Consider the following 27,194-nt stretch of genomic DNA (forward strand, 5'->3'; position numbering starts at 1 on the left):
GACCAAAATCAATCCGACCCTGTTGAATCCAGTCACCTTTGGTTAACAGTAGGAAGCCATTGAGTTCATCACCCGATGAAACTGTTTGAAGTGCATAATACATGGCACCATTAAGACTGATGGTGCAGAAGCATTATGTGAAGAACTGTCTCACAGCACATTGACCAATTCCTATGGAAAACACCCTGGAGCCATTTCTTCTGTAATCCTTCTCAACAAAGCTATAATACTTCCAACGCTTTAAAATACAAAGAAAAACACACATGACATGTTTTGCACAAACGTAATTTTATTTGCAACACTGACATGGGATTGTATAAAAATAAAGACAAAACGTCTGTAAAGAAAAAAAGTGGTTTAACAAGTACCATATTTATTCAACTTCAGCTTAAAATTAACCAGTTTTCCCTCAACCATTTTCAGTCACTGTATACCAGTCTAGCAAAACAATATTTTTTCCATTGTATACGTAATGCTATTTTGGCAATATCACAGTTTTCAGTAAGAGATTTTCAGATTTTAGGATTTCTGTCCAGTTTATATGCTGAAAACACAATAAATTAGTCCCTCACCAGAAAAAAGTAGTTTAATTCTGGAAGAGACCAGCTCTACATTGTCAATGCTTTCACAGCTTTAGAATGTAGAATAATAAAAATAATAAAATCGGCATCTGGGTGACAGAACAAAACTAAAGCATGTGCTTGAAGTCATTGGATGCATATTCAACGCAAAATAAACCAGCTAAATAAATAGTTGAGTTGAATAAACCTTGCACATCAGAACAGCGCAAGGTCTGGTAACTTGCTTTAGTGCGGCATAGAGAGTGGTTTAGCAATATAGACCTGATGCAACAAATTCAATGTTCAAACATAAGAAAAAGGCTGTTTCTGGGTTTCGTGTAATATGCATCCACACCGCCTGAGATTTGAACGGACACCATTTGAAAAGTTCATTGGAAACCGGCTTTCTGGCAGTGGCGGCAGTGCAGTGATCCAATCCTTCATGTACATTCGATAAATCGGCTTTCTTGGCTCTTTCGTTAAATACACAAAAACAGTCTAGTCAATGGAACCTCGTTTCAAAAGTAGATACAGCACAATACACAATATTACTTAAAAGCAGGAGAGAGTCATGTTCAGTTTAATTCACACAGGTCAGTACCGTATCAAAATAAATCAGCGTCCGTTTAGTTGCCACGACAGTCCTACTCGCCGTTGCCCCACCCCCATGTCTGCGCGGTCCAGAGGCCAGTCGTAGGCTGTGTCTGTGTGTCTCAGAATGGAAAGGGAGAGTGGTCGTTCTGGTCTGATCAACTGTTAGGGTGAAATGCGGTCAACGGTTTCCCTCAGGTTGGGGTGTTCGGCAGATGCCCATTGGATCCTTTCGGCGTGCCGTTGCACATCACCCCGTTGGCCTGGCCGTTGGGCGCCGCTTGGCCGTTCTGCTTGCCGTTGCTGCACGGCGACTGGCCGTCTCGGAGGGGCTCCTGCTCGTGAGGGTCACCCTGCTCTGAGTCCCTTCCTGGGGAGCTGTCCTGGGGAGCAGTCTTGTTGCGACAGCGCTGCCTCACGCGGTACAGCCCGATGGCCACCAGGAGGAATACGCACCCCGCCAGCAGCATGGACACCACCACCAGTTCCTTCAGGTAGGTGCTCCCTCGCTCCAGCAGAAGCGCCTCCTCTCCCCGTGACTCCGCCCCGGTCTCCCCCATCTGCTTCACCCAGTATGTGAAGTTCCTGCTGGCTTGCCTGGTGGTGGCCGACGCGGCCGGCTCTGGCATGGCAACCGTCGGGGGCAGGGTGAGCGCTGAGTCGGCCGGGGTGGTTGGCAGGAGGCGCTGGGTGGGCGTCTCGCTGGGGGGGGCCGTCTCTGGGGTTGGGCTGCTCTTCTGCTTCACCTGGTAGACTGCCAGGGCCTGCTCATAGTCGTTCTCCATGGAGATGCACCTGTACTGGCCCAGGGTGTCGGCCGTAGCCAGGAACTGCAGGCTTCCGTCTTCCGGCTGAAGGTAGAGCTCTGGGGAGAGGAGGCGGTCAGGACCCACCCATTCGCGTCGGGCCAGGCGGGAGGCCTCTGGGCACTGCAGTCGCACCACCTCTTTCAGGGACACAGACACCAGCTTGAATTTTTCAGGTCCAGATCTGGACCTGGGCATAATGGGCGAAGTACACTGCCCCTGCACGGAGCCTCTTTCCACATCCTGGCCTCTGCCGAAGAAGAGGTCAACACGGTCATTGAGTGTGTGTGTGTGTGTGTGGTATATTGGGGTTGTGCTGGGTGCATCACATTAGAATTGAATGTGCTGTATACGACTGGGTGTTAAACTCACGCCTGGTCCTGGATGCTGATGGTGGGGGCGCAGACTTTGTTGGAGTGGTCCCAGGCACAGAATGGGTCCCGAGCCAGAACACACTCAGCACAGCTCCCGTAGTAGGAGCAGTTGGACACTGGCACCCTCACCACCCCTTCTGATGAACCCACAAACACCACACCCTGAGGAGGGAAGAATAACATGAGGCCTGGTTCGCTAATGCTAGCGTACTCCTATGGCAAACACATTAAGTACACAAAGTGTCTGTTAAAATTAACATATTTTCTTGCTCAGTCTGAGAACGACAATTCTTTGGGACATGTTGATCTACTTATACACACGGCTAATCAGGGATAAAACCATTCCCTTCTCTACAGTCACATTGTCCGGGCATAAAGCCTTGCAAAACCTAACCAGCTTATGTTCCTTTAGCATGTACAATGTACACTTAGACAGTTAAACTGACTAAGGGTGACAACTGACACCAGCATATGAACTGCTTTTAGTTAAAACATAAAAATTAGTAGAAGCAGTGGTAATTATATGCAATTTCATTGTATTATAACAGCTTTGAGGCACGTAAATCACTTTGCATATTTTCTATGGTAACCACAAACAACCCACTGCAAATATTAAATGTACAGTGAGGTTTAGGTTTTATTCAAAGAGACTTGCAGTCACTGCATACATCTTTATACATCTTCAGAAGGCGTGAAGCCAGCGAGTGACACAGACTCCCTGGGCCATTTCCAACTGCCAGTCGCCAGCAGATGTGATGTGATTGGTTGAGCCCTCGGGGCAACTGGCGGGATGAACACACACACACGCACTGACCTTTCCATTTTTTTGGGCCTGCCTGTCTGCCCCGTCATATGCATCGCGCAAACAACTAGCGTGACACTAGCTCCACTGTGTTATACTTTAATGTGATCTAATCCTCAGGGGGGAAGCCATCGCCTGCCTTGAGGTAAAAGCAACAGACGAGGCAGTCACGCATGAGCTGACCAGATGTATGGTTTGGGGGGGGGGGGGGGTTGAGGGATTATTTCACATTGGGAGTTAATCAAAAAGGAGACATCTGAGAGCTATGGCCAGAGGACTCTGTGTTTACATCACGCACGCTGAAGTGCTAATGTTAAGTGCCATCCGGCCCCTGGGGTTGTAGACCGCTTCAAAACCTTACGTGACAGTGAAGCGAGGGTAAAGCGGTATGACTGCATGACTTGAGGCGGAGAATACCAAATGGCTAGAACGGTACCTTGGATATGGAGAGCAGGACGCTTTTGATCGGCTGAGGCTGCTCAAAGACCTGGACCTCCTCGATGATGTGGGGGCCGTCGTCCAGCAGCACCGCTTTATGGAGGTAGCCTGCTTCTGAAAGCAGACGTTCAAATGCGGTTACTCACGCGGTAACGGTGTGGACATGCGTACATTCAAAACCCAGCATTTCGACGAGATTCAGCTAAGTTAAAAGCCATGACCGGTACCTGTGAGCAGGAAAAGAACGGTGTAGTTCCTGCCGCCGGACGCCTGTACTCTCTGGGCGGCCAGGTGGGTGTAGCGCCGGTCAGGCGACACCAGGGTCAGGCGCCGCCTCGCAGGATGTACACTGTCCTCCGCGAGGAAGTTCTCTTTGACGAAGCGGAGGGTGTTGTCTGAGGCATTGTGCAGGCCGCACTGAGGAGGGAGAGACGCGTGGGGGTTCAGGGCGGAACATGCTAGAATTATCCAGCTGTAGGCTGCGGACCTGTGTGGGGGGTCACCCACAGCAAGTGTCCTACTGAAGAGGATTTCAACTTCAATGTCACATGTATTATTGCCAAGTTGATGTGTGAATGTTTCGGCAGAATATTCAACCTGTCCAGACGAAGCCTAAAGCAGATCGAGACCCAAACAAATGCCATGTTACCTTGGCAAGGATGAACAAGGCTCTCTGCCTTGTTTTGTCAGGGCGGCTTTTGTTTATTCTGTTTGGAGAAGTTGTGTTCAATTTCTGAATCTTTTCCCTTTCACTCAACTTCTTTGAAGTAGTTAACATTAGGCTAATGAGCACATATTTCTGGGGACTTTCTGGGGAACCCTATGTCATCATTAAAAAGGAAACGTTGCTTACCACTCCTGGGTTGGCAACCTTCTCCTGAACCCGCGTGCTCCATCGCAGTGTGTCCCGATTCAAGACCTTGTAGTTGCCCCCGAAAACAGCTTTGATGTCACCCAGGCGGAACGCACACACAACCGACTGCCCCGAGTTCACGGACCTAGTATCGCACGAATGTCAGAGACCTCCGGTCACATACCATGGCACAATGCAGTGGCAGCAGAATCTCCCAAAACGTTTCAAAGGAACTTTGTCATACACCATAGCTCTTCCTGAAACCTCATTGGATAACGCAGGGCTGAGCTGGGTCAGCTGTCTTTTTCCAACGCCCATCGTTATGGTGCCTTTGGCTGGCTGACTCAAACAGCAAAGAAACGAAGCTCATTGGCTTTAACACCAATTACAAGGAGATTGCCCATGTGGGCCAAGCTTGGAGCAACCATAAAGGCAACACTAGAAAACAGCTTTCAAATTAGGGAATGCAATGAATGTCTTCAATGGCATTCAGATCGTATACTGAATGTGTAAATTACTGACCACTGAGAGGTAAAGATGCCAAAGAAGAGGGTCTCGTCCACTGGGGTCCCCTCCGGAGGCGGTAGGGTTACTATGTCCTGGAGGATGTTGTAGGGCAGCTCATTGTCAGACTTGCACAGGAGCTGGGCTTTAGCGAAGGTTGTCCAGCGCTTCTGCAGGGTTCGCTGCCCCCCAACGTCACTCTGAGACAGAGAGGAAATGGTTGAGCATGCATGCAGAAGTACAACCACAAGCTAGCATACTCCATCTCCCAAGGTCTTACCGTGCAGACTTGAGCGATGCGAGAGACTGTGAACTTGTCTATGAAGTCGTACTCCCGACCCACTTCACTGAAGAAGAAATAAATCTTTTCCTCACTGGGCACAAAGCTGGAACTGATAAAAGTGGGATCTGAAAAAAAAAAATGTGAACAATGGCTAGATTGAGAAAGAGAAACATACCTGAAAATGTGTTAGGCAAAATCATGAACTAAAGAATCAAAAATAATTTCCTTAAAAACTGTAGTCCTTTAAAAGACAAGTTTAAACACTGAAGTCACAATGTTCAGATCTTTTTGGCTGCAATTTATCTGATTTTTTTTTTTAGTAAAGAACACAAGAGTATTTCTGCTGTCATGTACGTTTTGCAAGTGCTATAGGGATGGGTGTATTACATCATTAGTTCAGGTTTTTGTAGACATTTACCCTCCAGCCAGCCCAAAGTGTCATCCAGCTTCAGATCAATGTGGCTGCCCTCACTGAGGTGGCGGGAGATGACCGGTCTATTACCCATGTAGTCCGCTACCGTCCCTGTGTACAGCTCTCCATCTGAACCCACAAACAATTAGGTCAAGAGACTGCATGTTTCAGATGTGAATGAGAAAATATACAAAATAACAAGAAGAAAGGCTAGAAAAAAAAATACATAAAAATCACCCACGATAACCAGTCTAAAACTTTATTCATGACCGAACTCAACAAATGAACAGGCATTGGATAACAACAAAACCTATTGCACTCCACACAATATTTCTTCAACATTATATATTTACCCGCATTTAATAATATCCAATGTGACTACAAAGATCAGAACATGAGTCCCCAAAGAAACAAGTCTCTCCAAGCGGTGTTTCTTTGTCACTTAACCAGGACAGCCGTAATCAAGATGCTTGCTGAAGAATGCTCATCCGGGTAACAAGCAATTTGGCTGGTAAGGGGCGTTACAATGAAATCCTCCCCGACCATCTACCTCCAACATGGAGGGTAGACAGACAATTTTGTATTGCCCTTTGTGGGCCTTAAACTGCTTTCTAGACTGCTGTACAACTGGTGAGGCCCAACCAAAACTGTGAACTTCACAAGATTTCATATGTTTCAGGCTGTCTTTCATTAGTGTCATCTAAACAACTGGTCTAGTTACTGTGTTGTATTTTATAAATAAAATGTATGTTTACATATTTTTTTGAAGTCTGAACATGTATTTGGCTCAAATAATTACCCGTGTTCTGGCATTCCACAATTACATGGAGTTAAACATAACTGCTTGAGGCATTAATAGTTTTTTAAAATGTGAATTACGTTGAATTGCATATGGTGTGGTATGTGTGTCTGTTAAAATGATATCCAAACACAAAGTTGGTTAAGAAATTTGAACTCACAAATGTTTGTCAAAAAGTTTAGACCAGAAGAAGTCTCGTCTCAACCAAACCACATAAAAATAAAAATAAATGCCATGCATGGTGTTGATGTTGTGTTGACAGTTTAACACTAAGAATGAGGTTACAGCTGCAGATGAACAACGGAAGCATAGATTTCTTTCAAGTTTACTCACTCAAGACCAGATATCCGCTCAGACTTCCTTTTTCTAAGCAACAGTGCAGAGTCGCAATTAAATGTTTGTTTGATTAAAACAAAAATCTCAAAAGGTACCAATCTCCCCAGGCAATCGTTTCACACAAAACATGCAATATAGCTCAGTATTTGAATGACATAGTGTTTATCAAGGTTGTTAATCATGTTGTAGGTGACCATGTCAACCTGCCCCCGAACTGTGTGTCCTAGTTGTCACACACAAAGAAAACAGATCAGGCCAGGGGCTTATGGGAAAGAAGATTTTTCTACATTGCATAAAAATCACAGATTAAAAACAGCATTGCAATACCATGGCATCTTCCATATTAATACAGCTCTGGGAAAAATTAAGAGACCACTGCACCTTTTACTTTCCTTTCCCAAAAAACAGGAACAGAAATGTTCAATTTGCAGTGGTCTCTTAATTTTAACCCTCACTCAAAACCTTCCATTCCAACTTTTTTGGAAAGGAAAGTAAAAGGTGCAGCAGTCTTGTAATTTTTTCCAGAGCTGTGTGTGTGTTTATATAAATAGATAAGAGAAAGTAAAACTGGGCATGTGGCCTAAATATCCTATTTCTTTACTGTATGGTGTTATTTTACAGGTGTGTCCCTGAATGGCTTCCATGAGTCCTACATGGATCCCTATCTCCGTAAGCCAGGGGGTGGACAAATTCCAGCAAATGAACTGCAGCCCATGAGCCAAAAGGTTTACCCCCGCCCACAAAAAGATCTACTCACACACACATATATAAACCTTCAGGCAGGTGTGAAGTAGGAAAGGACATGTGGAACAAAGATTATATAACAGCGTTGGGCCAACGACCCAGGGAGAATCTCCTGGCCTTGGACCGCTAAATGGGGCCCTTCAATGCAGCCCAGCTGCTAGCCTTAAACGCAGCTCAGCTGCCATCTCTCGACGAGAGACCTACCCTCAGTCAGGCTTTGTACAGGGAAGATAAAAGGGACCCAGAAAACCAGTTTTCAGACATTTGATAACAGATGTTCAAGGCTAACGAGTATATGATGACGAGTAAGTATTCAGACCATTTATTCAGCACTTCGTAGAAGTGCCTTGGGCAGCAATCTTCTTGGGTATGCCTCAATCAGCTTTGCACAACCGCATTTGGACAGTTTCTCCCATTCTTTCTTGCAGATCTTTCACAGTTCAATGGCACTCCCATAGCATGATGCTCCCACCACCAGGTCAATAGAGCTCTGTGGACTTCTTGACTTCGTTTTTGCTCGATTATGCACTGTAAATTGTAAGATCTTCTATAGACTGGTGTGTGCCTTTCGAAATCATTTGATTTAGGTTTTACAGACATTACGGATTTCGAAGGACACATTTGAATCTGAGCTTAGTGTGGAGTATCATGGTTAAAGGTTTGAAAACACATGAGATATATTCTCTTTTTTTATAGAGTGGAACAAATGTCAAAAACCTTTTTTTTTTTTTTCATTATTGTGTATAGTGAGTAGGTTTTTGACCATTTACACATCAAGTCTATAACGCAAAGCAATACGGAGGAAGTGAAGGAGTCTAGACTTTCTGAAGCCATTATATTACAGGTTGCATTCAGTGCATTGAAAGCTACTGGATTATGATGATTATCCAGAGTTCAAACACTAATGGTACACTTCCTGACAAATGCAGAAGGCTATGATGTCCTTGATGACCTTTGCCAATTCCATTTTGTCTAAAGAGATGCCACTGTCCTCCGGTTAGTTATCTGATAGCAGCGGCCCTCTGACTTCCTGGGAGTCATCTCTTACCCACGGTGATGGCAGAATTACGCTGGTAGGGGTCGTAGGGGCAGCGACCTCTCCCCTCCTCGGGCTTGCCACTGGGGCTTGTCACAAAGGAGAATGTCTCATGGTTCTGGAGAGGAAGAGTAGAGCAGGGTCACCACAAAAAAGCTTGACATAAGCTGGCCAAATCAGTCTTTGTATAGTACAGTTTCATAAGAACATCAAGAGCAACAGACCAACAAGTGATAGGTTTCTATTTTAGTCAATGAAACCAGTCTCTTTCCTACAGATGGCTCATGAGGGGAAATAAGAGGCTCTGGTCGATGCTTCCAGTAAAGCAGCTAATAAGTGTTAAGCAACTAGATAATTTCTTGCAAAACCAGGCCTGCATTTAAAATGTTTAGTGAAGATAAATACAAGCTGCCTTGTTCTGGCTAAGTAACATACATAAATTAAGAAATATGATTTATTTAAAAGAGACAATGCCCAGTCTGAGGGACTTGGCTGGCCGTGTCAATTTAGTTGTGTGAAACTGTCAGCAGACACATATTTAAAATGGTTAGTAAAGATAAAACATGCTGCCTTGTGCTGGCAAAGCACAGCATGTAACATTAAACCAGAAAAAGAATGAGGCAAGCCTAGTTCAGCCAGCCCGCAATTAAAATTAATAAACATTGTTGCCCTCACTGTTACAGCTATATGTGACTGGCTGCTACACATGGCACTACATGTTCTATCAGTCACTAGACACCATTCAGCATTGGGTTAAACTGACTAATGTTTCTTATTAAGTTTACCTCCACCACAAATAGCATTTATGAACTTGTTAAAACAGCCACTAGCTGTTTTAACAGCTTATTAGCTAGTAATAGGCTTACTATTATCTACTAACGTCCTAGGAATAGTCATAAAAATTAAGCGTTTGCTAGAGAGACTCTATCCTGACCAAAAAAGCATGCACGGATGCGTACTTCGAAAATCTACCAGAAACAATCGCAATATAACCGTAAAGTTAATATTTTTAGGTTTACTATAATAAAGATACTGAAGGTTATAGCCAGTGAAGTTTGTGTCTATCCGGATACAAATCCAAACGCACTTTGTTTTGACTATGGAGATTCGCGGACCTATAGCTTGCAGATCCACTTCTCTAACCACTATGCTATTTAACAAGGTAAGTCAGTCAGTCACTTACTCAGAGACATTCGCTCTTCTTGCCCGGCTCCACTTACACGGACCGGCAAAAATATAATTTATTCAGGAGACAAAGCCCAGACAGAGAGCCCTGGCTGGCGTTGTCAATGTAGTCACGTGAAGTTACCATCACATGACCTGACACGGGTTAACAGGCTGGACTGGTAGTCACGCGAGGACCCCTTCCCTTACACACCATCACATAGAAATGCCCCCACACACAGAACCAGGCGCAGGCAGGCAGACATTCACTCTGTCTCAGCCCCTGGGCACCAGTCTCCGGGGGGTAGGGCGAGCTATCGGAGCATGAAAACATTTGGCTGGTCACTGAGCCCAGAGCCACACATCACTGGATTAAGAAATGACTAATCTTATGTGGAGCAGTGGCGCACACACACACACACACACACACACGTTTCCTAAAAACTAAAATAAATAATAGATACCCACATTCATATAAATCGGTCTGATGAAGCGAGCGTAAGCTAGCGAGCAACCGGTCAACAGCCTTGATGTGTTTGGCACTAATGTCTTTGGCCAGCAGATAAAATAGGTTAACTGGTACAGCCTGTGACCCTCCTAAGAGATCTGGAGAAAGCACTCAGTGGGTGACAGGCTGAAATGTCCACCCTTGATGCACACAGCACTCACTCAGAGACAGCAGAGTGAAGCTGGTGTGAGGGCAGAGTCATCGCGTTATATTGTGATCTGAAAGAACTTTGTGAAATAATGATTATCACTGGTGGTCGTGGAATGTTTTTTTATGAGCATGAATACAATACAAACCATATGCCATGGCCAAATCAGCCACCAGATCTCAACCCATAAGTACACAGATATGGGAGACTTGGCAGCAGTGCTGAAATAATGGAATTTCTCATGGGCGGAAAGGGTTACATCCTCTTCAGTAGAGTTCCAGCCACTTGCAGAATCTATGCAAATGCACGTTAAAACTGTCTTGGGGGGCTCGTAGTGGCCAAAACACCTAATAAGCCATGTTTTATCCCGTATTTTGTCTATTACCAAAACGTCATGCTGGGAATAGGTCCTTAGTTTGGAGAAAGAGAAACCGGTCTTACAATGTAGGTGCAGCGTGGACTGAAGGCAAACGTCCCACAGGCGTACATGTGCGTTGAGTTGAGGAACTGCAGTACCCGGATGAAGTTATGACAGTCAGCCTACATGGGGGACAGGGAGGAGACGTTGCAAATCATTTGAAACAGTCCTGTCATATGAAAGTGTAGAAAACAGTCCTTTCATAAACCGTGTAGAAAAACACGGGACCTTAGAACACACTGTTCTACTGCTTATGTCTCTAAGCTACACAATACAGAGTGCCCCGCTAATTCTCGTTAAAAGGAATTTCTGAATTTAAATGTTTGCCTAGTGTAATAGGTGCCAGCCAAGCCAAAAATCGATAAACCTGCGAAACACAACGAACTTCCAGAAGTGGGAACCACCGCAACAATCTTGGGTCAGTATGCTTATAAGGAACAGGTCAGCGGAGCCAATAGCGCTGGTCACCCTGACCCCATTAATCAGTTTAATGGGGCGACACGTGAAGCCTTACTTGATGGTACTTCTGTTGTTCCTTCCACTCACTGGCAAATACAACTTATACAGCTTAATCCTTTATACGAAATCATGGGACGTGGGCCACATTGCTAATGTGGACACATACAACTCTGGAAAAAATTGACCACAGCACCTTTTTCTTTCCTTTACAAATAATTTTTAAAGGAAAGTTTGAGGAACAGAAGCGTTCAATTTGCAGTGGTTTCTTAACTTTAACCCTTCTGTTTAACCCTTCGCTCAAAACCATCCCCTATGACTTTTTGAAAAGGAAAGAAAAAGGTGCAGTGGCCTCTTCATTTTTTCTGGAGCTGTAAGTACCTCAATGTATGCTAGTCCATACCTAAGAGAGGATAAACTCTGTATTATATAATGGGATTGGTTATTATATGGATGGCCATTACGTTTAATGTATATGGGGTTCATAGAATAGCTCTGACCGGTCACAGAGAAAGACATCAAGTACCAAGCTTGATGCTAGGGATACTACATACAGGCCCATAATAATGCTAAAGAGAAGATCTGGCTGAGCCAAGGTTAACTTACCTTTTTCTTGCCCTTCATGAAGCAGTCGTTCATTTCATTATTTGAGGGAGACCAGTCCAGCTGAGAGGAGAATTGAGGAGGGAGAGAGGTCAGTGTTAAGACTGTTGAACCAGCTGTGTTTGCGTTTCTGATAAAAACTGCTAAACTAAACCAACAGATGGAGAAAAAAACCTTCTGCGGCTCAGATGGGCTCTGTGCGGCTTTGAAGACATCCCAGTATTCTACAAAAGCTGGTGGTCCTATGATTGAACTTGAGTGAGCGAATAAGGTAAGTACTCTGGTGCATCATCACTGGGCCAGCAACCCTGTTGGAACCACCTGGCCCAAGTGAACAACTGCTGCTGTGCCGACAAAGAAAGAAGCTGTCTCTCCAGCCCCAGCGGTTTGCCCACCAGTTGATTTTATTTTTTTTTCACTGCTTAATAAAACGCTCTCCCTGACCATGAACACATGCATGCCTGTTCCCGGTCTCTCTCCACCATATCAGTATCAAACGTTCATCACACTTGTTAATGACATACAGCAGCTGTAAGGGTCAAATCCACCCACCTTGCTCTTCACTACGATGTCCTCCTGACCGACATCCAAAGACAGGACGAAGTCTCGAGCGCCAACAAACAGTGTGTCACCATCGTCGCTTAGCAACAGTGTGGTGGTGTTGCGGACATCCGAGCTGTTGAAGCGGCTGAGGGACCTCCCGGGAGTGCCTGTTGTGCGATATGTTAACAGTGACTGTCGGTATGCATACATCTCACATGAAAAACAAAGTTCACACGCAGTTGTTGGATCGACATATCAAGCAGACTAATATTTGGATCATCGTGTTGGATTTCTATGGAATAGAGAATATGGTAAATAGTCAGAAAACAAATTGCCTATGTTGACATTTTCAGCACCTAAAGACACAATGAAAATAAACGCTAAATGAATACATATTATATTAAGGTATCATTGCACCCAGCACTTTTTCCTATAAAAGGAGTGTGCCCTAAAGGGCAAACGTTACACCAGATCATTTGCATTGAAATAAACTGTTCAGCGGTTGCACTGAAAGAGTTGAGGAAGTATGAGTCCTATTGTAATAAATAATTGCTTTGGATGTCACATTGGTTTCTTCCTTCAGCAGGAAGCTGATACAATATGCTTTATTCTTCTTTAACTAATGTCATTGGGGGAAGTGTCTGAAATCAGCTGATGCAATCAATTTAGTCCAGGCTACAAAGAAGGCTACTTCATTTGTATTGTGTGGACCGGAGGACAATTAGCCATCTTGGCAAAAGCTTAGGGGGACACAAAAATGTAACAGTTACAGAACTGCGGAGAGAAGCATTTTGACAAGAGATATAGTACACCTGTATAGTACAGAACAAAAGCAGAAAACACCCTATGGCCTTTAAAGTCAAGCATTTTCCAAAACTGCAGATGTGGATCACTCTCTGCAAAAAAAGCTCTCAATGAACACTTGGGGCCAGTTGTGATATTTAACTTCCTTTTTCTAACACAGGGATGTGTGAGACGCTGAGCCAATACACAAGGAATGAGTGACAGCGTTTCTGGTCATACTGTTAACTTTGTGTAATCCAAGTCATGTCAAATATTTCAACACTGCAAACAAACAAAAAGACACAACATGTGATAGCAGAGATTACATCTTGGTGTAGCAAGAATGAAACAAAACTTAACTGATAAACTTAAAAAAAAATAACCTACCTAGTATTGGGGATGTTGGCACTTCTCAAACGCAACCAAATTAATCAACCGACATGGTTTTTTGGGGATTAATTAATTTAATGAGGCAGCAGTGCCATGGTACTCATTGTAATCAGAGGCTCTACAGGAAAGGCCAAGTCACAATCCTGGGCTGCTGCAGTAGCATCCTATCCGTGGCGCCATCAGTGACGTTTGTGGGGCTTGGTTGTTAAGCATGAATACTGAATATTAAGAACACTGATCTGCCTTATGATAGCGTGGTGTTATTCATTGAACGTGAAGGACGTGACAAGGAGCTGACAAATAATGCTCAGTCACTGTTGCTTTAGTTAGTGTTGGTGGGATGTATGAGCTCTGGGCATTATACTTGATAAAGTTAACAGAAACCCACAGGCCTGACTAAAAACACAGCCACACGTCGACATAGATATATACACACGCGACATGTTTTCGTGTGGATGACTGATGAGGATAAAAATATCCTACCAATTACTGACTAGAGGCACTGACATCCAGAAAACGGTTATCGTTCATTATATAGGCTTCTGTCAAATGAGAACACTGGATCCCTGGGGCAACACTAGTTAAAACTAGCCCTACATGAGCATAACAGACCAAACATTGCTATTTTTCCTCATTAGTGAAATGATTTTGCCTTGGTTGTCTGGTTCATAGCTAACAGGAAAATAATTGTTGGCTAATACTATTTATGACTGAACTCAGATGAAGTCTCTGGTTCAGTATATTGTATAATTGGGTTTTATCAACGAAGCATTATGTACCTTCAGTCAGATCAACTTGAAATGACCAAATGTATGCATCGGCAGCCAGTGTTTTTGTTCTATGAACCAATGATAATTACAGCATACTAGCCGTTGTTGCGCCAATACTAGTCAGACGCTGGACTGAATCAGCAACTTCCTTCAAACAGAACGCCCACACAAACATTTTACCTACGAGTTCATAAGACTCTGGTGAAGTAAATGAAGTTATTGGCAAGATTTACCAAGTATAAGATGGTTTGACAGGTTTGTGTCATTGACGTAGAAGGTTTGGGGAACCAAACGCACCGATTATTATCACCACAGATATATCAGTATGATGATCATATGACCGCTAAATATTTGCGTAATCTCAACTTGAAACTTAGATCCCCTAGAAATTAAAACAAAGCAACAGCAGTCAACCCATTTGCCCACACAAAAAGCAACAACAGATCAGAATAGCTAAGGGCTACTTTTTTAAACATATAAAGCTACCAGGGTCTTGAGTTACACTAACAAGGCGAAATTATCAGTTACATTGGCGCCCTGATTAGCAGCATGATATAACTGCCAGCACTGCTGAAGATCAAGTGAGAGATGACAAATGAAAGCTGCCAGTGCTAACTGCTAATGCCCAAGCCACATTTGTGTTGAAGTCGTGCAGATGCCCCCAATTGAACAGGTGGTTGGTTAACTTGGCAGCCCTATTTGGTGCCAAAGGAGCTTTTGTAACAGCACTTAAGATCAACACGGGTTTCACGTTATGGAAGGACACGGTTTACTACTCCACTCAGTCTTGCTCCAAGCTCTACTGATAGGAAGATGTCTAAGAAAACCGCCAGCCCAGCGATCAGGGTCAATGTTTTTCTTCCCTACCCACCTAGCCTACAAAGTGGCTTTTTCCAGGCCATAAGCACACAGTGCTCCTTTGTTATAAAGGTTATGAGAACTGCATCAGCTGAAGAGTTTGTGGGGACGTGAAACAGCAAAATCGGTTGTTGCCTATTTGCCTGTTTGTCTGGGCAATGCCTCCTCCGCACAGCTTTAGTCATGACCATGCGTGCCCTTTTAAACAGCTTGCTGAAGACATTTCACTTGAATGGTTGCCAGGGGCTGTTGCTTTATTCCTCTGACCTCATGTGACTTGATATGAGTGAAGTAATGCTCGGCACACAGTTTAGGTCTCTGTGCCTGAAAGGTTGTTCCTACATTCAACGGCCCCTTGATTAGGCATACCTGCATGCTAAAATAAATAGGCAAACAGTAAATCATTTGATACTAAATTGCTGTACCTTATAACATGGTCAGTGAATGTACATTCATGTGTGAGAGAATGGGCAATGGAGCAGCATTAAGGGTAGCAAACACTGTCACGGCTGTCCTTCTGGTAAAATGAGTAGGGAATCTCACGATGTAGGGGACCATACATGCGTAAGAGTCAGTGCAACGCTTTTGGGTTCCAGGTTTGCAGGGAGCCTAAGCCAACAAGTCATTCATTGTCAAACCATAATAAAAAAAAAAAAAAGAAGAACCATGCATGCACACTTGCTCATCCACTCTACTGCAGGAGAATTGGGCCTCCAGGAAACAGGCGGACGGCAAATCAGGAAATGAAGAAAAAAAAAGAAAAAAGGTAGAGTGTCACTGAATTTTCCCCCCTGAAGTGAATAAGTCAAACGGCACAAACATTTGAAGAAAACCGCACGAGTGAAACATGAAGTTACTTGCTTTCATAAGACCGACGGCCTAGGCTGAGCATACAGCGTCTGGGAGGAGTTAGTGGGGGCCTTTGCCTGGGGGACTGAGGATGTGGGGTAAAATAAGGATCTCGTCTGGGGCAGGTGACAAGGACCGTTGGTTGTTCCATTGCGCTGACTAGACACAGCTAATCAGACCAGTGCTAACCAAATTTTCACCGTTGAAACATGAGTCTGGCCCTTTAATATTTGTCTGTGTGCGCACATCTGTGCAGGTCTGTGCATGGAATGCTTGTCGGCAAAGACAAATGGTGAACGACTTCTCAAAACATAACTTAGGAGAGTATTGCTGGAAGCACTGGTGATGCTGGGCCCTGTAGTGCAATGGCCCATTTAATGTCATATTGTTAGCTTTCTTGTGTGCGTTTTTTCTAGTCATGTTAAGCACAAACAGCAGGTCTACAATGCACCGTAAATATTGTTAAGAAAGATTGTGACAAAATATTTGTCAATAACGTTAATGCCAGACAACAATGAGACAAAAATAAATGGCTGAAAATACAATTATTCTACGTTTCCATTTTATTTGATGAGAAATGAACTAAAATCATACCTACAGAACTTGCATGTTTTGAAAGTTACAGAAACAGGGCATGAGTTTTGTTGATTTAGCTTAAGTTAAAGAAAATATATAGGGTGCTGTGGGTCCCGGGGCCTAAGAAGGAATTTCACAAAGAACAGAAACATGAATGCAACAAGCAACATTTTTTGCTGAGTTAACATTATTTTACTCCAACATTTAACATTCATATAAGCAAAGAAGAAATGCATGCGGACGGGGATTTTCAAAATGAGAGAATGCTTTTTGTGCATTTCTTTGACTTCAACTCAAGAAACACTTGACCAACACTTCACATGGTGAGTTTATATTATCATTCAGTAAAATAGTACAAAAAACATGATTTATAATGAACTAAAAAGTCAAAAACTCAAATTACTAAAGCTAAAATTGCTGGCAAAAATAAACAGTGATACAATGTATACAAACATCATCTTGGCCATTATCCATTAGAAACAGGTTTTCCAAGAACACAAACATCTGTTGGGCCTCTATAAAAACCTGTCTCAAAAATTTTGGATTGGGTCCAAAATGAGCGTTGTCCCGGACAAAGCATCTGCCCAACTCAAGTAAATTGATAATTTTTTGAACAACCACACATATTTGGGCATCACCACAAATGTCTGCAGTCGACATTGCCTGATGACGTAGAGTCGAAATGTCTATCTTTCACTACTTAGATTTGTCTAGGCTATCTATGGACAGGTATCTTAACTCAGCACAGCTGAAGTGGAAGATGGCTCATATCTTGCCCCGAGGAAGAAAAAATAAATAAGCTTTTATGCTCGACATTGGAAGAAGACAATGCAATGGTGGGAAAGTAGCTGCTTACACTAATAAGACAAGACCATTCTCCGGCTTCTCCAACATCAGCGCAATGCTGTTCACTTGACACCCCAAAAGTAGCCTTGACTAAACCAGCCAGGCCTGGGTTACCAAATTAATGCCAACGGCAATGATTTGGGGACATGTGGAAACGTGCATAGGACAGATAATTAGGTAGTTTGCTGTTGCTAGTTGGTCTGCAAAACAAACATTGGGGTTGTATTTATTTTTTTATATCTGAAATACAGTTAACCATAGTACTTAATCCACAGATAAAAAGGTGAAACTTAGTTAGGTTTTATTTGTTTAATGTTTGATAAATCTGTTACCCAAATGGACATGGGCTGTACATTGCATATTTGCAGGGTTCTCCAACCGTTTGGGTATGAGAGCCACTTAAAAAAAACAAAACAACATCATTACCTTTTTTTGGTTGCTTTCAGTTGGGCACATTCTTCTTTCCCCTGCAATTGTTTCCTAGGTCCTTATTGTACATGAACTACTTTACTGTTTTCTTTCAATATACCTGGTCCAATAAGGGTTTATACAACTACTCTACAGGAGGGCCTACACGTGATAATTCCACCCCCCCCCCCCCCAGAGTTCTGTTGAATTTAAAAAAAAATTATTCAGTTCTCAGATGTATTTTTACTGTTTAGGATTTTTTTTCACTGTAGTTGTTAAACATCTGTAGAGCATAATCAGATTATTGCATTTTGGTGATTCAATCACATCAGAATAAAAACAATCACATGATATATGTATACAAAGTTACATTTTGTAAATTGTGCCAAAATGGCCCATGTTTGTATTTCTAGTAAAAGAGGAAGCTTTTAGATTAATCTGTAGCCTATAATGCTCGTCATTTTACACAAATAAAATGTACTCTCATGACCAAAGTTCTAGTGAGGTTTTGTGGAAAGTGAAAGAGTGCAGCTGCTGTAAAACTGCATTTGAAGTTCAGTTGTCTATGGCCCACGCATGTAAAACCTAATAAGAGTGAAGAATAACATCTCTTAAATGCACAGATTTGTACCAACAAATACATGGATAGCCATCCAAAGTAAAAGCAAGAGGTGCTGTAACAGTAGCATTTGTAAAAGCACCATGTTTTCAATATAAACTGCGCATTAGCCTACCTCATGAAAATGCATTATGTTAAGCCTGCAACATACATACAGCAATCCAACTTAAATCCATACACTCACACACCTGGGCAGCAGTTAATCCAGCCCTACAAAAGAGTTTGCTTACTACCAGACTATTGCCTCATGCACATTCTGTTTAAGGTGGTTATGTGGCAGGAGCAATTATCTATCTGCTAATGATCAAAACACACTCAACGAACAGGTGCCACATACTGAAACTCAAAAGAATTACCAGCAAATGTTTACGTTTATGATTTTTAAGCCAGTAGTGACAAAATGGGAGGGATAATTTCATGGTATCTGCAGGTTTCAGCAAGCAAAATTTAAGACTAAGAATTGTTAATGCCACTTCGAATTCAATTGACGACCAATTTCACAACACAAAAATACACAAGGAATACAATACTTAAGGAAAACAATTCAACTGAAGTACCCACGGTCAGAACAGTAAGTTTAACAGCCAATCTCTACTACCTAGCTAAAATCGCCTAGCTTAGCACTAGCTAGCCATCTAGCTCATGCGGTCTTGCTGACATCTAAAATTCGAACTGAAATTGTGGTTCCTCTCTGCCCACGACCAGAGCTAAAATGCGTTCACAAACCACACATTTTCTTCAAGACAAGTTTGTTCGGACATCTTACATAATGATTCACCGTTCATAACAGAAAAAATTGTTTTGGAGAAGCACAATTTCAGTGACGGATCAGCGGTGCAAAATTATTTGCGAAGATTTCAGGAACGGTGTATACAAAGATCGGCACGACGTGATTTTTTAAAATTAAGATCCAGAGTACTATTATCTCACCTGGGATAACCTCTGTTTTGTTATTAATATCTTTGTGTGTTCGTGCTAGAGTTTTCTGAGTCCGCCAAATCTGCCAGTACAAGTCCATCATGTACTTAATAACGCATGACTTGGGGAATGACAGTCCTACTGCACCCCCAACAGTGTCGCCAGTGGTGGTAGTGGTGAATTGTTTTGAGGATGCTTTTTTACATGAGGACCTGAACGACTTACCACCCTTGATAATATTCCACTCTGTGTTACACACTTCTTAAGAAAATGCCAGGTCATCAGTCTGTGAGGTTAGACTGAAGCACACCTTGAATAAGTATCAAGAGAAGCAAATGTACATCAGAATGGCTTAAAAAAAGGAGCAACGGTTTTGGAATGTGGCCCAGGGGTTGTCCTGTGTTTCTGCTGCAAAGACACAGCATGTCTGAATCCAACCTAGTCCTATTAAAATAAACATAATATTTCAGCAATTTCCTGACAAAACAAGAAAACAGGCAAGCCTAATTCAGCTGGCCCGCAATAGAAAACGTTGCTGCCTTGAGATTCGAACCCGGGTCGCCCACGTGAAAGGCTGTCTTGTTAACCATTACAACATTATAACATTGATTCAGTTAAACTGACTAACGTTGCATACTAAGTTTACCTCCCCCACAAATAGCGGCTACGTATGCCGTTTGCCATTGGCTGTTTTAACAGCTTATTAGCCAGTAATAAGCTTTACCGGTATCTACTAACTTACCGGAATTCTCAAAAGAATTGAGCAATTGCTAGCGAGTCTGCCAAAGCTATTTCATTGCAAAACACACTTTCATTTGTGAATGACCTTTATACAATAACTATCAATAAAGGCGACGATAACTAACTTTTTCATCAAGTGAAAAGATGAGAATCATGGAATCTACCAGAAATAATAAATGTCATTGCTCTCAATAGATTTGAACTTAGTGCCTCTCATGTGGAAGACCTATCTTTAACCACTACGCCACGGCATTACACGATTCAGCAGTCACTAGACTCCATTGAAAATTGTGTTAAACTAAGCTAGCGAGACTGAAGATGAACTATTCCTTGCCAGAAACAGTCACAATATAACCGTATACAGTTTCAGGTTTTAGCCAGTGAAGTTTTCATCAATACGGAATATTTCACAATGTGTACTTCACTTCGCCTGCGAGGAGATACGAACTCAGGACCAATAATTCACAAGTCTGCTTCTCTAACCACTACGCTATTTAACAAGGGGTAGTCAGTCAGTAAGAGACATTCGCTCTACTTTGCCAGCTCCGCTTACGTGGTGTGTATGCGTATATATTTAATTATGCCTAAATATTCATGTACATAAATATATTTACATTTAGGCAATGGTTGACTGGCTCGCTTAGAGGAAGAACTGGTTGCTCTGGGATTTTTCAACAGGTTGCTCTGGGATTAGAACAAGCAAACTTTATTTTAAAATCTCACCAAACACAGCCATGCGGTCAAGGTATAAGCTTTAAAAGAATTCACAGATTTTGTATGGTGAGGTTGGCCATGTGAGACTTTTGGCCGGGGGAGTGAAGACCACATTTGCTGACTAAGGCACAGCGCCATGGGTCATGTCTCATTGGCGGGTTACTCATGAATGACCAACGGCTAGGCTACTGTGTGAACAGTCAGGCATTTAGAAGGAGCGCAAAGCAGGGGAGGGGGCAGGGGTTCAGTAATACGACTGATAAAACCTGCCATCCAGGGGATTAGGTGTGATCCCGTCCCAAAGCAGTCAGCACTCACCTTCCTTCACTTACTGGACTTCTGTTGCTCTCCTTCCCTTGGAAATGTATAGCAATGTTTTAGATAAATAACGGCTGGATGGTCATGTATTTTGTATTGATATTGTCAGTGTGTTAATCCGTAACCTGATTAATTAAAACGTGCGTGCGTGCGTGCGTGCGTGCACATTGGGCACACGCTACATGACGCATGCAACAGTAGAGACTGGTTCCAACCAATTGAGGTCCACTGTCTGAAAACCCGTGCTTAGGTAAAACCGGCTTGAAAAGGGGATGTGGGAGTCTACTCAAGAGCATTTCCTCAAAACCGACCAGACAAGGAAGCTGAAAAAGCTCTGTTCCAGCAAACTGAAACGTATAGTTCTGTAAAGTTTTGGCATAGAAAGTTTTGTCCTCACTGACAGTCAACTCAAACACTGATTTATGGAATCCCAGACAGGGCTGAGGAGGGGCATAAGGAGTTTCGTTTGTAGACATTCATACATTGCTCAACCATCTCTCTTGATTCATGTTATCAAAAAAAGAATTTACGCTAAAAGCCATCTAGCGGCAACAGAAGCAGAGAAAATGGAAGTTAAAAGGCTATACCTACAATTCACCTGTATCAATTCACATACTGATTTGACCAATGGTCTAACAAGACATATAGCTTGTGTAAGTTAGGGATTCCGCATGGATACTCCAATGTTAACGTGGGTAAAATGACAGGACTACTATTGTCAAACACTAAAACAGCAGACAACCTTAAGGCATCAGCCTGACAGGCTTCCGCTGTCAACCCATCCACAGGAAACAGACCTAATCACCTTTTTTAGCAGCATGTGAAGAGTGAGACGCCGCAGGTTTCCATTAAGTCACCTAATCCCCTGCCAGCCTCCAACCCTGAAAGGGGAAAAAACACTGGATAGGCTTTGTTCACTTTCCCATTGCAGGAGTGGATCCAAGAACATCTCCCGAGACACTAACCCAAGACCCAACCTTTTCAGCACTGCGGTGGATTCTGATCTTGGGTCTTGAAATGAAGCGTTGTCAATTCAAACTTAAGCATTTAGTGCTGTATCAATGAATGCGGGGGATGAAGACAGTGTCGACAATTGTCAAAGAGCCTGGACTTTCTTCCAGCAGTTCAAGCCAGGGTTCCTGGGAAAACTTACAGCTAAACCCTTTCACACCACTGACCTGAGCTTCACTGAAAGAACCTTTTGCAAGAACGATGCTGAAAAGGACAATGTGAAAAGATTCCTCAAAAGGCAGCAAAGACCAGTTTTGCATGAACAACAATGTAAAAAGTGTGTTAGGGGACCATACTTGCATTATTCCTCTGAAGCACACAAACACATGCAACCTAATCTTATACTGTGCTCATACAACAGAACAAGCGTGCTATTCATTCTTGGCCTACATCTGTAAATCAGCTTTCATAATTATTTCCCTCCAGCTTACGTTTCATGTAGTCTGCCCCAGTTTGTGTTCAAAGTGGGTCATCTTAAAGAGAATTGGACATTATTATATTGGTGTTCACATTTCTCCATGTAACATTTGAATTCCTAGTGTATGCGCTTGCATTGAATATACGGCATACCATTGCCTAGTTTTACTGAGTAGTTCTCTGCAGCTCATACAGTAGCGTCACAGAACACTTCCAAGGTTAAGAGTAAATCTACTAGTGCCTTGGTGTTAACGGCCACCATGGCATAAAAAACCAAAAAAAACTAAAAACCAAATAATGGACGTAGAGTGAAAATGCTCTAATGACACATTAAAAACTGTCTATCTTCAACATCCACAGAAAGAATAACGTTTTGCTTGAACCTTTTTAAAATCTGGTAGGTTCAACAGCTGAGAGAACTGTAGTTGCAGGACAGGTCCATACACTAAGATAAAAGATATACAGCATTTGTTTGTGATAAAATGTGATTAGAAACAGACATTTTTAGGAAAAAAGGCAGTAACATTGCAGACACCAATGGCCAATAATGGATGCGCCAAATGTAATGTGGCATGTTGGAATTTCCTTCATTTATTGCTGCACTGTATGTTAACATAAACTGAAAGTTAAAAACCCATATTACATTTCAGTTTTATTTAGAGGCCCTTAACAAAAGCAAAGAATATAAAAGCTTTAAAGCCAATGCAACCGAACAGTTCAATCACTACAATGTCTTCTGTTGGATGCCTCGTTAACCATAATGCTTGTCCCATTAGTACATTGTTAGTCTGGGCAAAACTCAGGAGCTCTTTAGGTCGTAGAGAGCAGTGCTTTATACAAAAGACAAAAGAGCAGCGGTTAGCTGAACATTTCTTCCCCTCGTCAGAACATCCAGAAATGATGGATGGTTAACCCAAAGCACTCAGCTGTCCCACATCAGCCTGTGATAGACAATTAATGTCTGAGTAAGGCAAGGCCCGACCATAAACGGATGACTAAAATGAGTAGCGTAGAACTAGTTAAAAGTAATAATCTTGGCAAAGTGAGATTTGGATCCACTGGTGAGACTAATGTGCAATGAGCGTCAACCGTCTGATTCTTCAAAATGTATTGAACAACATGTAAAGTCCCATCACACAATTCAAAAAACATTTAACCAGTTTGTTAATGATATGGTCATATGATATCAAAGATGTAGTTACTACCAGGACTCCAATGGGGCACACAGTAAGAGATACCATGTCGTTATGGGTCGTTGACATGCTAGTACAGGAGTATTGTTAAATTAGATGAGTCAATGCCTGTCGGCTGTATGGGTCTCTTAAATCAAATGTGTTGTGTTCAAAAACAGTAATTAATATATCTATCACATGAAGTATTGACAGGATGCATTTGAAAATTCAGCACAGAAACTGAATTACTTGATAAACTTATTTTATAGATTGGGGGGGAGGGGATTTTTCTTCTGAATGGACACAAGGCACATCAATGACTATAAGTAATAAAACACAGCATATTTTGCTAAAGCAAAGCCTTTTTAATTAGCAGGATTACATGTTTCTTATCGATTTAGGCAAAATTACAAACGAGGCAATGACTGATGGTTCGCTCTTGATTTAATGCTCATTCAGTGACCTATCGAACAAATCATGGAAATGCTTATGCCAGTCCTTCAATAGGTGCCCAGAGCACAGTTATCTGTGAGAGCACCACAGAGAGTTTGCCACCAGGCTCCAGGGCCTTGACAAACATAAGTAAGCAATGATGGATGGATAATCAATTAACTTAGCACATCCCAGTCTGAGAGCCAGTAGTAAATCTCTCACAACCTAAAGCAGCTTTATGAAAACACATGCTGATTGGACAAAGTGGATATCTATCACGTCTGACATTCTTACAGAAGCCACCAAAACTGCACAATGATAAATATAGTGACAAGCTTACATGGACATAAGATGTTTAGGATTATAGCTATTATTGCATAGGCTACCAGACTTGAATCATCTTTTTGACTGCATATCTTATATAAGACATGAATCTTATAGCTGATGCAGGCTTTTCAGTTGACAAAAAAAGGAAAATAAACTGTCTTTGTTACTAACTATGAGAAACTGTCTTAGTGTATCATGGAAAGAATGCCAGGTCTGCTAAACGCCCCCCCCCCCATCTCAGAGAGGGCCAGCCCAGTCATTAACAGATTTCCATTTGAAATGACATGTAAATGTGCCCTTGCGCATTCTATTCAATGTAATTCCTTCCTCTATGTTCTGCTAAGTTTAAATAAAAGTACTGTTCATGTATTAACCATGTATGTAAGAGGCATGTGACTTACCAATAGGAAAGGACACTCTGGGCGTGAGCCCTTCCACAAAGGTACCCAGAAGACCTACAAAGACCACGACGACAGAGAGTAAGCCCGGAGGTTCCATTGTGACCCAAACAGGAGAAGGGAGAGTACAATCAGAGGCGAATGAAGATTTCAGTGGTTGTCTGTGCATTCAAATACTGGGTCTGTGTGTCGAGCACCAAGGCAAAAGCCACTTCCTCTGGTCTCTGGAGCATCTAAGGGAACGAGAAAGAGATATTGAGTCAGAGAAGGGAGGGCCAGAGAAAAGGGAAGTTCTCCTTCGGGAGTATGATGTTGTGGGTGGACAGACAGCATGGAGGCAAGGCATTTCGGCATTACTCATCTCACAGCGATTGAGCATCATTGATCAAGTAAGTATGTTATGGGGCACCATCGAATTGAGATTTCAGTTGGAACAGTCACTTCTAGAGACAGTTTAAATTCTGATATTAGTAGGACCAGGACAAACCAGTCAAAAACAGTCATAACCAATCTGCAATAAGAGGAATAAGTGCCCCTGGGGATATCCCCGAATTACAGAAATGCAACATGACCCGTACATTACCAGAAACTTTCACAGAATATCCAAAATGTCAACACTGATTCACATGGTATTAAGTCACTGACAGGATAGAACACCTACTCTTTGATTTGACTTCTAACATTATTACCAATTTCATGAAAGGTATAGGGCAAGTTATTACCAACATGTTCATTGACTCCTACTAGAGACAGGGAGTAGATGTAGTTATATTATCTAAATAATACTATTGACTATATTCAAAATCACCAATTATTGGCACTTAATATGACCGGGCTTTTCCTTTATTGCAGCAACTGTCGGAGGACTCGAGACCACTGACGTGGAAATGTGTCAACCAAAGCGTATCAAATTCCGTACTTCCGTTCTGAATTATTTTACAAAACCCCCCCAAACCTGAATGGTGCTGGCCAATTATGCCGACCTACACCACATCCCCTGGCTAATCTGCAAGCAAAACTAGGCCTTTTTGTACCATGGTTTATAGAGAACACGATGTGAGGAATGGTAGACCATTAATCCACACAATCTTTTCAGATCACTTCGTCTGGATTTAGAGGAATCACAATATTCTTTTTGCAGTTGTTAGCTAAAGCTCTGTAAAGAGCGCAGAATTGTCCCTCCATAGCTTTTCCTAAAACATTTAAAAAATAGAGAGCCAACAAGTTCATACATGTGATTGCTGGGACTGAACCAATTTTCTCATGGATCAGGCTCATCCCGTCAATGTTCATTATTTTCAGAACATCGAATAGTCATAGACCAAAATAATGAATCATAAAACAAGAACAGTGAAGCACAAAGCTCACAGATTGACACCCTGAACATCGTAATAACATCATGAAGAGTGAAATCTCCCATCCCAAATTTCTATGGAGCAAGTTAAGTTTGCGTCATCTGGCAGGGAGCCCTAATAAACCGAACAGATGACCATGCCAACTCTATGTTGGATCACTAAGCTAATCAAGAAGTGTCTACCAGTGTCAAGCAAGGTGACGTAACAGGATTACCAAGACACTGTAGGCATGAGGATTAGCACAGATATGTCAGCCTCTACCCGCGCCAATGAGGACAGATGAAATCTCAGACTGCTGGGACAATTCGGAACTCACTTGCTCCTTTAATTAATCTGAATCATGTATCTAACGGCGTTATAAATACACATGCCATTCATCCTTATTTCCATCTTACCAAAACACGTTTGGAGCACGCCTGGTCATGGAAAACAAAAGACTATGCGCATTAGCCATCTCTAAGGACTCGAATGTGCAATACTGCATCAAGCCATTTCTCCAAAACGGGGTATACTACTTTGAGCAAACCCATTCCATGTCTTCAAATAACTTTCAGACAAACAATGGTCATAAGGAAAGCTTTTGTTTTACTTGGACAGCAATGTCAGCATCATGGCTTTCACTACTAATTGTTGAGGCTGCTCATATTACAACAACTGTCGGCAGAGATTGCATTGCATTGCATCATCTTCCGCTTATCCGGGGCCGGGTCGCGGGGGCAGCAGTCTAAGCAGGGATGCCCAGACTTCCCTCTCCCCAGACACTTCCTCCAGCTCTTCCGGGGGGACACCGAGGCGTTCCCAGGCCAGCCGGGAGACATAGTCCCTCCAGCATGTCCTAGGTCTTCCCCGGGGTCTCTTCCCGGTGGGACGGGACCGGAACACCTTCCCAGGAAGGCGTTCCGGAGGCATCCGAA

At 42.7% G+C, this 27,194-nt stretch overlaps 1 protein-coding gene across 3 annotated transcripts in view; it reads right to left on the reverse strand.

Moving 5' to 3' along the window:
* Positions 1-269: 269 nt before the first annotated feature.
* Positions 270-27,194, reverse strand: part of sema4ab (sema domain, immunoglobulin domain (Ig), transmembrane domain (TM) and short cytoplasmic domain, (semaphorin) 4Ab) — a 36,745-nt gene continuing 9,820 nt past the window's right edge. For 2 of the 3 annotated variants that reach the window (XM_010873660.4, XM_010873659.4), the window contains 13 exons: positions 24,929-25,158; positions 12,388-12,545; positions 11,839-11,898; positions 10,800-10,898; positions 8,551-8,656; positions 5,630-5,752; positions 5,209-5,336; positions 4,947-5,128; positions 4,425-4,569; positions 3,799-3,988; positions 3,570-3,685; positions 2,330-2,493; positions 270-2,207 (listed from right to left, as the gene is read on the reverse strand). In XM_010873660.4, coding sequence (XP_010871962.1) covers positions 1,346-2,207; positions 2,330-2,493; positions 3,570-3,685; positions 3,799-3,988; positions 4,425-4,569; positions 4,947-5,128; positions 5,209-5,336; positions 5,630-5,752; positions 8,551-8,656; positions 10,800-10,898; positions 11,839-11,898; positions 12,388-12,545; positions 24,929-25,094 — 2,499 coding nt within the window. In that variant the 5' untranslated portion in view covers positions 25,095-25,158 and the 3' untranslated portion in view covers positions 270-1,345. The remainder of the gene's footprint in view (positions 2,208-2,329; positions 2,494-3,569; positions 3,686-3,798; positions 3,989-4,424; positions 4,570-4,946; positions 5,129-5,208; positions 5,337-5,629; positions 5,753-8,550; positions 8,657-10,799; positions 10,899-11,838; positions 11,899-12,387; positions 12,546-24,928; positions 25,159-27,194) is intronic. The other variant, XM_020050345.3, reaches the window with a different exon arrangement.

Source organism: Esox lucius, chromosome 10, assembly GCF_011004845.1.
Source record: "Esox lucius isolate fEsoLuc1 chromosome 10, fEsoLuc1.pri, whole genome shotgun sequence".
NCBI lineage: Eukaryota > Metazoa > Chordata > Actinopteri > Esociformes > Esocidae > Esox > Esox lucius.